Source organism: Harpia harpyja, chromosome 14 (genome assembly GCF_026419915.1).
Source record: "Harpia harpyja isolate bHarHar1 chromosome 14, bHarHar1 primary haplotype, whole genome shotgun sequence".
Classification (NCBI taxonomy): domain Eukaryota; kingdom Metazoa; phylum Chordata; class Aves; order Accipitriformes; family Accipitridae; genus Harpia; species Harpia harpyja.
In genome coordinates this window covers 24,849,596-24,861,961 of record NC_068953.1, presented here as the reverse complement: position 1 = coordinate 24,861,961, position 12,366 = coordinate 24,849,596, and the positions used below count along the sequence as shown (strand labels likewise).

At 45.4% G+C, this 12,366-nt stretch overlaps 1 protein-coding gene across 7 annotated transcripts in view; it reads right to left on the bottom strand.

Annotated features, from left to right (window-relative positions):
• Nucleotides 1–11,820, bottom strand: part of ZFAND6 (zinc finger AN1-type containing 6) — a 39,136-nt gene extending 27,316 nt beyond the window's left edge. Inside the window, exons 1-3 of one of the 7 annotated variants that reach the window (XM_052807043.1) lie at nt 11,722–11,807; nt 9,874–9,916; nt 8,598–8,691 (exon numbers count right to left, since the gene is read on the bottom strand). Coding sequence is in view for 1 of the 7 variants with exons in the window: in XM_052807042.1 (XP_052663002.1) it covers nt 4,238–4,239 (2 nt within the window). In the remaining 6 variants the exon portion in view is untranslated. Of the gene's footprint in view, nt 1–3,923; nt 4,187–4,237; nt 4,260–4,304; nt 4,394–8,597; nt 8,692–9,873; nt 9,917–10,770; nt 10,945–11,721 lie in introns of those variants that run through there. The other 6 variants (XM_052807045.1, XM_052807046.1, XM_052807050.1 and 3 more) reach the window with 6 other exon arrangements.
• Nucleotides 11,821–12,366: the final 546 nt, after the last annotated feature.

The following is a 12,366-nucleotide window of genomic DNA, read 5'->3' as shown; positions in this document are numbered from 1 at the left end:
ACAAAAACTGTCTAGCCTCCTGCCTTGTTCAAGCTAATAGTGAAAACTTCAGTCCTTGTTTAAAAAAAAAAAACCACACATCTAATGCAAAACGTTTAAACAAGCTGAAAGCACCTCACTTCTGTTCTCAAAAATACTGTATTAAGCTCCCACTCCAATTTGATTATTAAGTTTATATTTGTTTCCCTAATCCTTCACACAGATAAAAATGCATTAGCATCATGAATCACAGGACACACCACTGCAGTGTTGTCTTAAACCCTGGGCTACTTAAACTGTTCAGGTGGTTGCCAGGGCCTGCCAAGTCAGCCACACTGTTTATAGTTTAGTTCTCCAGATACAGGATTATTATGTTTCAGACTGACAAATACCATATCCTGAAGGTTAAAGCCCTGTGATACAAATACATCCTGACAGTGCAGAATGGCTGAGCAGGGGTGGTCTTCAGCACAGAGACAGTTTCAGCTTCTGCAAGATTGCTGAACCATTAAGTTAAAGGAAGAGCTGTGTGTTTAATAAAACCACTGCTTAAAAAGGAGCTATTTTTAGGAAATACTCAAACACGAGTGTTCATTTGTCTAAGTAATACTCAAAAGATTGTCTTAAGTTGATCTAAATGGAGAGAAGATGGATCAAGTTAGGATTTCACTCTGTTTATCTCTTAATGCATAATTTAATAGCCAATAAAGTTACTTTTCAAACGAAAAGTCCTCAGTTTCTGTCAACAACTGGAGAATGAGCAAGAAAACACAACTTGATTGAGGAGAAAATTTTTGCACTATCAAAGCTTTGCTTTTGTTAATCTCTATTTAGCTCAAAAGCCCTGTAAACACAGTTGGAAGAAGGGATCTGTTAAAAATATATCACCCCACCCCTTCAATTAAGGGCTGAGAAGCTTATGACACATCTGAGACATCCAACAAGAACAGGGAAGAAGGACTTAATGTTCCTGATATTTCTAAAGGTAAAAAAAAAAATAAGCAAGTTTAAAAAATCCCAAACCTTTCATGCCTCTGTTAAATGGATTTTAAAGCAAGAACAGATCCAAGCTATTTTTATTCCTTTGTAGGTCATGTGTAATTAACTGCTTGTTTTCACAAAACCTTATTACAGTGTAAACATCACTGGCCAGATCATCTGCCCCACCCAGACCGAGCTCCACACCACAGGAGGCCAACTATCTCCATGAGGAGGCCTTGCATCTGCATGAGAGGGCTGCCCTCCAGTACCAATCTCCCCTGCAACAGCACGGCTGTAATGATCAACAGCTCCTGAGCTCACCCCTTCACCACGTCTTTCCTAGAAACTGCAAGCAAACCAGTTAACAGGCCTAACCCCACGTCTAAAACTATGGGCAGATGTCCCTTTTTGAATAGAGCTGAAACTCTCTAAGATGACATTATTCCTCTTCCCAACTCCCTTCTGCCTTGGGCACATGGCAATTAGCAGAAATGATCGCTAAACCACTTAGGAAATAGGGGGAGGAAGAGGAGGGCAAAGAGCCAGTTGGGTTGGCTCGAGCCACTAATTTAAAACAATTTAAGCTAGCCTAGTTGACTTTGCCCCCACTTTGCTCACACGACCCGCTCTGCTGGAAGAGTGGCAGGAGGTCCCTGCGCGTAGCAGAGAGCACTCAACAAGCAGGGATCTGAAGCCCATATCACTGTTTGCAGGATGGACGTCTGCCCTCCCTAAGGCTCCCGGCATGTTCTACAGAGATCATCCCATGGCAGGCGTGCAGCCTTCTCTAAGTAGCATTAAACAGAACCAGAGTGTGGGGTTACCATCCCAGCACATGGTGGGCTACCCACTTCACGACACTGGGAAGTGCCACCAGCAGTTGGTGGACCATAAGGCACAGATCCCCTTTGCCTCAAACAGTGGAGATAAAATTTGGTCCTGCAGTTTGTACACAGGTTTACAATCACTTTTAAGAATCTCTTATTCACATCAGAGATGTATATTCCATCCTGGCACAAGAAGCAGACACATAAATCCCACAGCACACAACACATTCACAGTGTTTTAAGATCTGCAGATGGAGCATGTGCAGGAGAAGGTTTTATGAACAACTAGTGCCGGAACAACCAATCGTCATGCAGGGACAACACGGGTCCTGCCAGCGACGGCTTTGAATGCAGGCAAGAAACATTTGCTGTAGCCTGAATACAGAAGTTGTACAGCTGTGCCAGCAAAGTGGTATGTTTATCCTTTAGGGCAGATTTGCTTTCTACAAACAGCCTGCATTAGAATTGTATACATGTGGTGAGAGAGTTGAGCATTTCACTTCTGTGTCGAATAAATCAGGAAAATTGGTCCCAGATAATACATCTTTCCTAACTAAGTTGTGGGGCAGAGGGGACCCAACAAGAATGGCTACTCAGTCATCAAGCAATATGAACCACATTGCCTCATGTATTCCGCTTTTTTCTTGTTCTAAGCAAAACCAGCCTTTGGCTAAACACAGTATTTAATAGTGCACAAATACTTAAGTTTGCTTCCTTTTGTTTAAGCAAGTCTAATACCCATAGTCACAATATAAGTTTACAGAAATTATAGCAAACTATACTATTCTTCCTGCCCTCACCTCAGACATCTGACCTAGCCACTCAGTCGAGGCCTAGCATCACTTCTAAGTTCAGGAATGAATCAAAATCCAGGTATTTAAACACTTACATATCCCAGTCTTAAATATCTCCCCTGATACATGAGACCTGGCCCACCTCTCAGCTAAAAGACCATACATAGTCACTGCTCATTCTAAAGTAGTATTTCCAGGGTTTAAATACAGTCTAAAACATTAAAAAACACTATAAACAGACAAAAACAGATAGCAAGAGTGAATTAGTAATTCAGACCTATAAGCCACTGGAGCATGGCAAGATGCCAGTGTGTCAAGACACTCTGACAAATATAAAGTAATCCATACCCAGCATTTTGGGAGAAAACATGGCTCAACGTAAAACTGAAAGAATGAGGTATACTTTGATAATCACACTTGTTTACATTTAGTAAAGGTCTAAGTAATTGCTTTCCACTGTCATGTGGAAGATTGTCGCTCAGTTTTCACATCCATTCTTTTATCATCTTCACTAATCATACAAAACCCATCAAACTCCTTCGATTCAACAAGTATTAGGGCCATGACTATCACTTTCCAATTCCCAGGAGCAGCTGTATATAGACACAAGTGTTTTTATAAAAAACAGGATATATTTAGGGAAGTAAGCAAATAATATTCACCATTCTGAAAGCATTGATCTGTATGTATCTAACATACTTGTCAAAGATACAGAAAGGATGACAATTAAAAGAAAGTCTTCGTTCTCATTAGAAGCCCCCTGCTTCCTGACTCACCACTTCCTGCTCTCCTCCCTCTCACCCTATCCCAAGCCACCCATGGCAAATCATACTTTTCCTGTTCCTGAAGACCTTTCAGATGCAGAAACAGTCACTAAAAATACCATATATGATAAACCTCGTACAGAAACTGAAAATAATCTTCCCTCAAAAGAAAACACCTGCTATCATCAGGCAATACAGGATTGAAAAGAGATTCTGACCAATCCCAAAGAAAAAAAAAAATCCCCCCCCCCTTTTTTTTTCCTGGAAGGGTAGTAGCTGCAACACAGGGCAATAACACTTAATTTTCCTGCCTGTGTTTGTAATCAGAGCTCTGACAGACCCAGATACCCTGCAAAACTGATTAAAAAAAGAAGAGAAAAATTGCAATGTTTTACATAATTTTTACATATCTTTGTTCTAAATGCTAAAGACCTGCGAGACATTCATCTCGTCAAGAACAAATACACAGACAACAGCACAGCAGTCTTCAGTGATACAACAAAAGACAATTTAAGACAAATGACTTGGAGCAAATGCTATCACTGAATAATCCCATAGCAGCTGTCATAATTAGTTACCTCAAATCTCATCAGAATCAGAGAAGAGTTAAAATCGAGCTCTCTTCCTGTAACATTGTGTAACTCCAAAACAGCAGCATTATCCTCACTATTTTAGAATTAAGATTTCTCCAAAAGGTAAGGTGGAACGACTCGATCCTCCCACGAAAAAAAACCCGGTGCAAGCCAACAGATGACAAAAGAAACTCGGTCAAGTTTGAGCCTCTCAACACCTTATTTCCTGTCTAAAGAGCCCTTTTGTTCTGCTTCCCTGCATAAATGTTAATATTCTGCCATCATTAGAAAACGAAACAATGAAAAAAAGCCCCACGCACATGAACTTCACTGCCCCAGAGGGCGAAATAACGCCACACGACGCGATTAGAACCGGAAAATTCCTACCAACAAAATCTCCACAATTTTCTGTTTGCTTCACCCCAGATTAACTTCACTTGAAGCTGTACTTCGGCGCAACCTAGCCTGGACGCGGAGCCCCGCCTCCTCCGCCCCTAGTGGCCGAGGCGAGGGAGCCCCGCCCCGCCAGCCAGGCTGCGCTCCCCGATTGGCGGAGCGGCGTATCCATTATTTAAAGAACTTTTCCTTGCTAGCAGGTTAGGCTGGGCAGGTTAGAGCACCCTGGGCGAGCTGCTTCTTAAAGGGACAGGACCCCGCTCCCGGCTGTGACAAACTACAACCTCTGGCGACGCGTCGCCCCGAGCGAGCTCCAGCGAGCGCCCCGGCGAGCGGCAGCGGGCGGCCGGCCCCCCCCACACACCCCCGGCGGCCCCTCTGCGCCTCCCGCCCAGCCTCCTGGCAGCACCGGTCCGGGCAGGGCACCTACCCCGGCCCAGCACCCTGCTCTCCCGCCGGATGGGCTGAGGCTGGAGGAGAGAGGAGGGCACCCGAGCGGGCTGGAAGCGCTTCTCCCGCTGCAATTACACAACCGCCGCTTGCTCTACTTGCCGGATAAAATTAGATGATGGGGCTTTTGAGCCCATCCGCGCCTAAAGAGTGACTGGAGTTAGCCTGGGAAGCCGGGCACACTATCTCAACTAGTAACCCCGGCTGAAAATACGTTGGGTTGCCAGTTCCAAAGACTCTTCTCCCCATTTGAAGCATGAGTCAGCAAAGAGGAGCTCCGCAGGAAGTGCCCGTCTCCATCTCACAAGGTACCATGGCTTCTGCCAGAAACTTTTTGTGCTTATTCAGGCTTCACTTGACTGAGCGAATTTGCAAGATGCTGTTCATGTTCTGACAATCAACAGCGTTTCTCACAGCACAGCTCCTCTTAACACTAGACAAAAACCTGTCGTTTGGATTAAAAGTGTTTCTTTTTCCTCAACGCAAACACTGATGCGGCTCCCTACCCATCTATCAAGTGAAAAGCCTGGAACGTGCAAGAAGAGGAGAAACAAAACAAGGTTTAATAAATATTTCACAAGTGCAGATATGAAACTTGTTTGAGAAAAACCTTGCCCCACTCCAAACAAGCAACACGGGGAAGAGCCAGCACACGGTCAGCGTTCCCTCCTGCACCCACAAAGTTATCGTCATAGTTAATGCAAGACTTACCTGGTTAGCAAGGTTGCCTTACACAAAAGGTTTTCACATGTTTAGTGTATAATAACTAAAAATATTAAGCTAGAGGAAGATAAAGCACCTCTCAGCGTAAGCACATTTGGGTCAGTTTTGTATTGCGCAGGGGCGGAGAGGAAAAACTCCTCGTTTCTGGTTCTTGCCACCTTTTCCTCTAGCCGGCACTGGAGCAACCTGCCTTCCCTAACTTCACTGACCGCCTATACCCCAAAATGGGTATCTGTTTTAACTTCCCTAATGCAGATTAATCAAGTCCAAGACAGTTTAGCATACTGCTTTACTGCAGATACCACCCAACATCAGGAAAATATTTACAGCTAAGTATTCCCTTGAGCTGTGATACATACATCAAAAGGCCATAAAAAACACCTTCAGGAAGGACATTTAGTTCCTTTAAAACGGTCAAATAGCACATTTTGTGTCACCTTCTATTTTAGAGCAACCTATCGCACTACAAATCCAAATAGGACTGGAAAGCAGCAATTCATACAGTTGTAAGTTAGTAAGTATGAAACACTACAAGAACGGAATTAACAAGATTTACATAACATCCCCTACAGAACCTAAAATATAAGCTGAAGGAACCAGACCTTAACCCTTGCACCTGAATTCAGTGCCCCAGAAAAGTCCGTACTGCTAGAAGTTAATCAAGTCCCTTGAGTATAACTGTGAGGCCATACTTCCATGGCACTTTTTTTGACCAAACGTTATCTAAGCAACCAAAACCAAGAACATAGTTCATGCAAGTAAAACATACCAGTAAATTGTCCTCCAAGTATCTCAGTAACCAATCTTGGAAAGCTTCAGTTTAGAGCATATTAACTTTAGGCCCATAAAAACAAGAGCAGAAGTCACAAATCATATCAACCAAACTGCCTAGTGCTAGAAGAGGACATGACAACACTAAAGTCAGGTTTTGGGTGCTTTCAAAAGGGGAGAAAAAAGAAAACAAACCAAACACATTACCCCAAAACTCTCCAGCTCTATATGCTACTACAGAAGTCTAACCACCTCACAACTGCAACAGCAATGAAAAATAATTTTTATCGTCAAACATCCCACGCTTCAGCTCACACTCCTGTTACACAGGCAACTAGCAGCTCCTTATCACTACAAGGGAGAAGTTTCATCCCTTTTTCTCCCCACCTTTCCCCTCCCAGTCATGCAGTCTGGCTGACTCCCTCAGCCCAGCTCTGGTGCTCATCAGACCCTTCCATCCGCCTCCAAGTCACTGATCTGGCAGAAGCTTGGTCAGCTTCTGATAAGCAAGAGCATGGCCTACCCAGAGCATAAGAGGAGTGGCAAAGCAGATTCTCCTCCATTCAGCACTGACCTCCTAGATTTGCTTACCTCACCTCATTTAAAACCAAAAACCCCACACAACGCAAAACTATCACACTAAGAATGCCCCAAAAGTGACTTGCTATCCTCCCAGAAGGAAAGATCCCCCCAAAAATCTGTGAAATGGGGTATCCAAATGTCATGGTTCACAGTTGACCCTACCTCACTGGACTAGAAATCACGGGTAAACTCATCTGTATCTAGATGTTGGGAATCTGGACATAAAAAAATTGCTACCCAAGTTATTATCCCATGCTGAAGGAGACCTAGTGAAACTAGACATTAAAAAGCCTAACTTACAAGCTCAGTTTCTGCACATAAGCCACCTATTTTCCCTGTAAACACACATACATTTTAGAGAAAATGCAGAGGCACCATTTTAAGGTCCAGGCTGAAGTTATGCCTTTGCTACTCTTACAATATCTGTAGCAATGCAGAAAAAACAAAAATAGCAGACTGCAGCTGCAAGTACATTAAGCAGGGAAGCTTTGACAGCAGTGTAAAAAAGATTGAGTTTGCTGCCACTGAACTTTGCTCTGAGGACAGTAAAAAGAGAGAGCACCTGACTCATTTGGCTATTGTAATCATGGAACAGCTTAAAGGCTATTTGTTCTGTAATCTTACACATACAGAAGACAGCAAGTTTGGAGGACTTGACAGCTCAAGAGATCAAGAACAGAGCCTTTCATCTTTAAGTCACCAGTACAAACAGAGACCAGAATAGTAGCAATCAAAAGCTACATGTGATGGCTGTTCAGGGATTAGATGAAGAGATGGTTACTCGCTGTCCAGCTCCCAACAGATCAGTGCGAATCAAGAGCTTTCTTCACAATTTTGCACCTGTTTTTCACAGTCTTGAATACATTATACCTCCTGGATTCTGTACACGTTAATAAGTAGCAAAGCAACTGAACTGCTGCATACGCATACTGAACTTGCATTGTAGCGAAGGACTTTACCCTCTGCTTGTCAATTATGTCAGCACTACAGCATGTGCTGAATTTTTTATTTATTATTTTTAAGCAATTAGAGCTCTGACTTTTAGCTTTTTTATTATTAGAGACAGCTTTAAAAATAGTATTTAGCTTCCCATTCCCTTCAGACCCTCAGATGCTGCAATCCTGTTTATACACAATAATTCTCAAAAACTTGCTGTATAAGATATTTTTGGAAATACATTAATTTCAAAAGCACATTAGTATAGGAAGTTCAGAACTTTGGCATTTGAGAAATTATTTTGAGACATTAGTAATCATTTTTTATCACACCTAAACAGCATAAACTTCATGAGGATCATGTCTACATAAGGACAGGGGGAAGAAAAATTCTCTGCGTGATGAAAAACATTCCTTTTCATATTCTTATACATTCTTCAGTACATCAGTGTGCAGTCTCTAGAAAGTCAATTAGCAATAGCTCCTTTCCAACCTGACTTTAGTTTTAAAAGTCTGCAAAAGTACCTGGAATTTCCAGGCTGGATAAGCAAGATTAAAACAAGTTCAGAGTGTATGTTGACTGAAGGTTCTGGAGCACAGGTTCATTGTCCTGCTACAAACACCACTACCAAAACCAATCTTCTATACAACCCCAGCGATACATAGTTCCATAGTTCTTAGTAGCGTATTACTTCCCAAGAATGAAGTTGCTGATGAAAAGCCAAGATCCTAGAAACTTCATTATCCTTAGGAGTAACTATGGAGGCCCTCGCATACAAAGAATTCAACTTGCTATTCCAAGAGCCTAGAGAGAACAACATACCAGACTGATGAGATTTCAGTAATCTTGAAGAACTTTTGAGATTTCTCTTGCTGCTTTCAATCCAAGATGTACTACTGCACAGCAATAATCAAATCTGGAAACAACAAAGAGGTGCATGTGGTAAATACTGGGTCTTCACAGGACTGGCGAGTTGTCTGGACAGCAGTACAGATGTACCAGACAGAAACACATTCCCTTGTAAGTTTTAGCAGCCATCTCAAACCACCCAAAGCTTAGCCACCCTGAGAACTTACTGAAGTTCATCCACATGTTAAATTCCAACTGCTTCCTTCTGTGTAGGGAATAAGCCATTAAGAGAATCACTCCCTGCCTCCCCTGTTATCTCCTGGCCTATAAAGCTGCACACCTGTAACAGGTCTCACCCACTCTCAGCAGTTGCCATGTTGGTTTGGTTTGGAGGTGGCAGGGGGTGTTGTTGGGGTTTTGGGGGTTTGGTTTTGTTGTTTGTGGGGGGTTTTTTTGGGGGGGGGGGGGGTGGTTTGCTTGTTTCTTTAATTCAGGACACGGAATTATATCTTGTACAGCTGCACCACCAAGGCCTCCAGTGATAGATGGCCACATCACTCACTTCAGTCAGAGTCCTTGAGAAAGGATCTAGACATTTTAGAAGACTTTTCCTTGACATCAGAGATCTCTTGGGTGAAAAGAAATAAGTATACTACAGTTTCCATTGAATTCAGCATGCTCCAAGTACATTTATATGTAATCTATAATACTCTTTGTAGCTTAAATCAAGTATCTTGAATGCAAGTCATAGCCCATTCAGTATTAAAAAAAAAAAATAAAAATAAAAATAAAAATAGCTGCATAGCTATTAGCTGCCAAGGAAATGGAGCCAGAAGTTTGTATACTTACAATTCTCTCAGAAATCAGACTGATTAATATAGCTGTTACAAAAGGACACACTTTCACAGAAACAGGGATTACCTTTATCTGTAACCATAGCAACTTTTCAGTAGTTTGTGTTAATGCTACTCTGCTTCCGATAACCTGCCACTATCTCTTTCAAGCTATTTGTATAAGGATTTGAATGTGCCATCTGAGACCATAAAGTAACAAGAAGTTGAAATGTAAACTTAACATTCTTAGATCACACTCTTAAAAGCATATTATATAACATACAATGTTGTGCATTTTTGCCATAAATTCATCATTAGTCAAGAAGTAAATTTATTTTAATCTGTTATTATTTTAACATGATTCATAGTTTTGCAAGACAAAAAATATTTTAAGAGGTATCCTATGAAATACATACAGGAGATAGCTTCTTCAGCAGTAAAGAATTTCTTCTCCTCTATCTGGAAAGTAGTAAACACAAGGAATTATGCCACTGACATGTCACAGACTTTGTTATTCAGTATCATAAGGAACAAAAATCCTCCTAAAACACACTTTCTTTTGCCTGAACAAATATAAGACATATCAGAAAAGAGCCAGTCCCCTTGCTCTAGGTTAGGTGATAATATAAAGAACAGGTATAGGTACCTCAGCACTAGATAAACAAATGAGGCAGAATTCAAAGATCAAAGCTATATAAGTTAAAGGAGAGAGGAAAGAGACTAAGGAAGGAATTGGCATATTTGCTTCCTCAATTGTTGAGTTACCATCATCCACAGTTCAGAAGAGGATTAGCACTCTGTGAAAGAAATTATTTAAGATGACATCAGACAAACAAAGTCATTTGCTTGGAAGCAGGAGGAGGAAGAGAATAGTTTCTTCTCCCCCCCCCCCCCCAAAGTTCATAGGGCAGCTTACGAAGCTGTGCCCTTCTCTCTTCAGTGTACACAGACAGTTTGGCACAGTTAAGATGCAAGTATAGATCCTTAGAAGACTGAAAGAAACTCAGCATGCTCTTTACTCCCTGTAACTCTTATGCAATGACATCTATTATAAGACAAGCCTGGACAAACATCCAGGGAATGGACTTCAGAACACAACGGTGCACTTTAAGTCAGTCCACGCAGGGGGAGAAGTAACTACCTTTGGTTTTGCCAAATGCCTCCACATTACATCAGCACATTTGGTGGAAGCTTCTGTATTTCATTGTTGTTGCCGTTGTTACTAGCAGTACGATAATTAGCGCTTTTTATTTTTTAAGATTCCCCCATCCAACCATCCTGTGGAAACACGAGTGGATGTTCACACCCCTTACCTATCACTCCAGGCTTTCTGCAGAGCCTAGAAGGAGGTAAGTCTGGTTAAATTTCGCAGGGCTCCTCGGTGAACACAAGAGCAACAACAAGAACTTTTTGTACAACAAAACACAAAAGGATGACAGACCGCGCAGACTTAAACCCTTGGTTTAATTGGAAGGGTGCCGCAACACCAACTGCACGTTGCTTCCTAAATACTCCTGTCCCCCAAACCAGACAAAACCGCTGCACTGAACTTATCCGAGGAGCAGATACGCACGCTGACCGCGGCAGTCACCAACAGCCCCGGCCCGGGGGCAGGCCCCGGCACAGAGGCGAAGGGGAAGCCTCCCCCCCCCCCACTACCACGACCACTTCAAGTCCGATCCCCCGAGCAGCTGGGAGACCCGCCGGCCGGGGAGGCCGACCCCGCCGCACCGCCGGCTCTTCCCCCCCGGCCTCTCCCACCCCAACTAAAATAACTCCGGGGGCGGGGAGGGAGGGGAGCGGGCGGCAGGGGCCGGGCGCCCGCCCGGCGCTGGGCTGGCGGCAGGCCGGCCGGCTGCCTCTCCCCTTCCACCCAAGGACACGAGTACAAACACCTCTGCCCTGGGATGGCTCCTGCGCACGCAGCGAGGAGCTGCCCGGCGGGGGGGGGGGGGGGTGGGGTGTGAGGGGAGGAGGAAGGAACGACCAAAAAAGGGAGAAAAAGAGCCCTGGGGCCCTGGGCCCAGCCCGGCCCCGCCGCCGGTCCGCAGCCCCGGGCCCGCCGGCTGCGGGGGTCGGGGGGGGGTGGGGGTGTCGGGGGAAGAGGCGGCGGGGGGGGGGGGGGGTGGGACACGGACACCCTCCCCTCAGCCCCCCCACCGCTACCCAGGGGCGAGCGGGCGGCCGCCGCCCCACCTGCCCCGGCGCAGAGAGGGGCCCCCAGCCCAGCCGCCGGTCCCCGGCCCTAGCCGCGCTGCCCTCACCTGCCTCCGGGCCCGCCGCGTCCCGCCGCCGCCCGCCCGGCCCCGCCTGGCCCCGCTCGCTCTTCACCAAACTTTTTTTTCCCTTTCTCCGTGTTTCGTAGCTCTCGGAGTGACGCGGGCGGGCGCTGATTGGCAGAGCCGAGGAAGGGAGGCCGCGAGCAGCAGGAGGCGGTGCTACGGCCCGCGACTAATTATTACAACGAGACGGCGGCGACGTGAACCACAGAATGCTATTTAAAGGGACAGCGGCGTGTCCCGTGTTTCCCCCCCCTCTCCTCGCCAGTGACCTGGGGCGAACGTAGGGGTGAGAGCGGGGCAGCGGCCGCCGGCACCGGGCAAGTTGGGCGGGCGGGGGGCCCGGCCGGCGCTGGGGGGCTGCTCCCCTCAGTCTGGGGTTGGGGGCCTGCGGCGGCCGTTTTGGGGCAGCCCGTGAGCAGATCGCCCCCTCACACCGCGCGGTATCTCGGCACGTCGTCGTCCACCCTCCTCCCCCCCCCCAGTAAATTAATTTTCCTGTAAAAATCCTGTGTAGCTGCCTACTGCCACCCCCTCTGCCCAGGGTGGGTGTTTCAAAGAGGTGAAAGAAAAGGTTTCCTGTCAGCGAGCGGGTTTCGCCTGGGTGGGCTCAGGGCGGCTCTGTGGAGG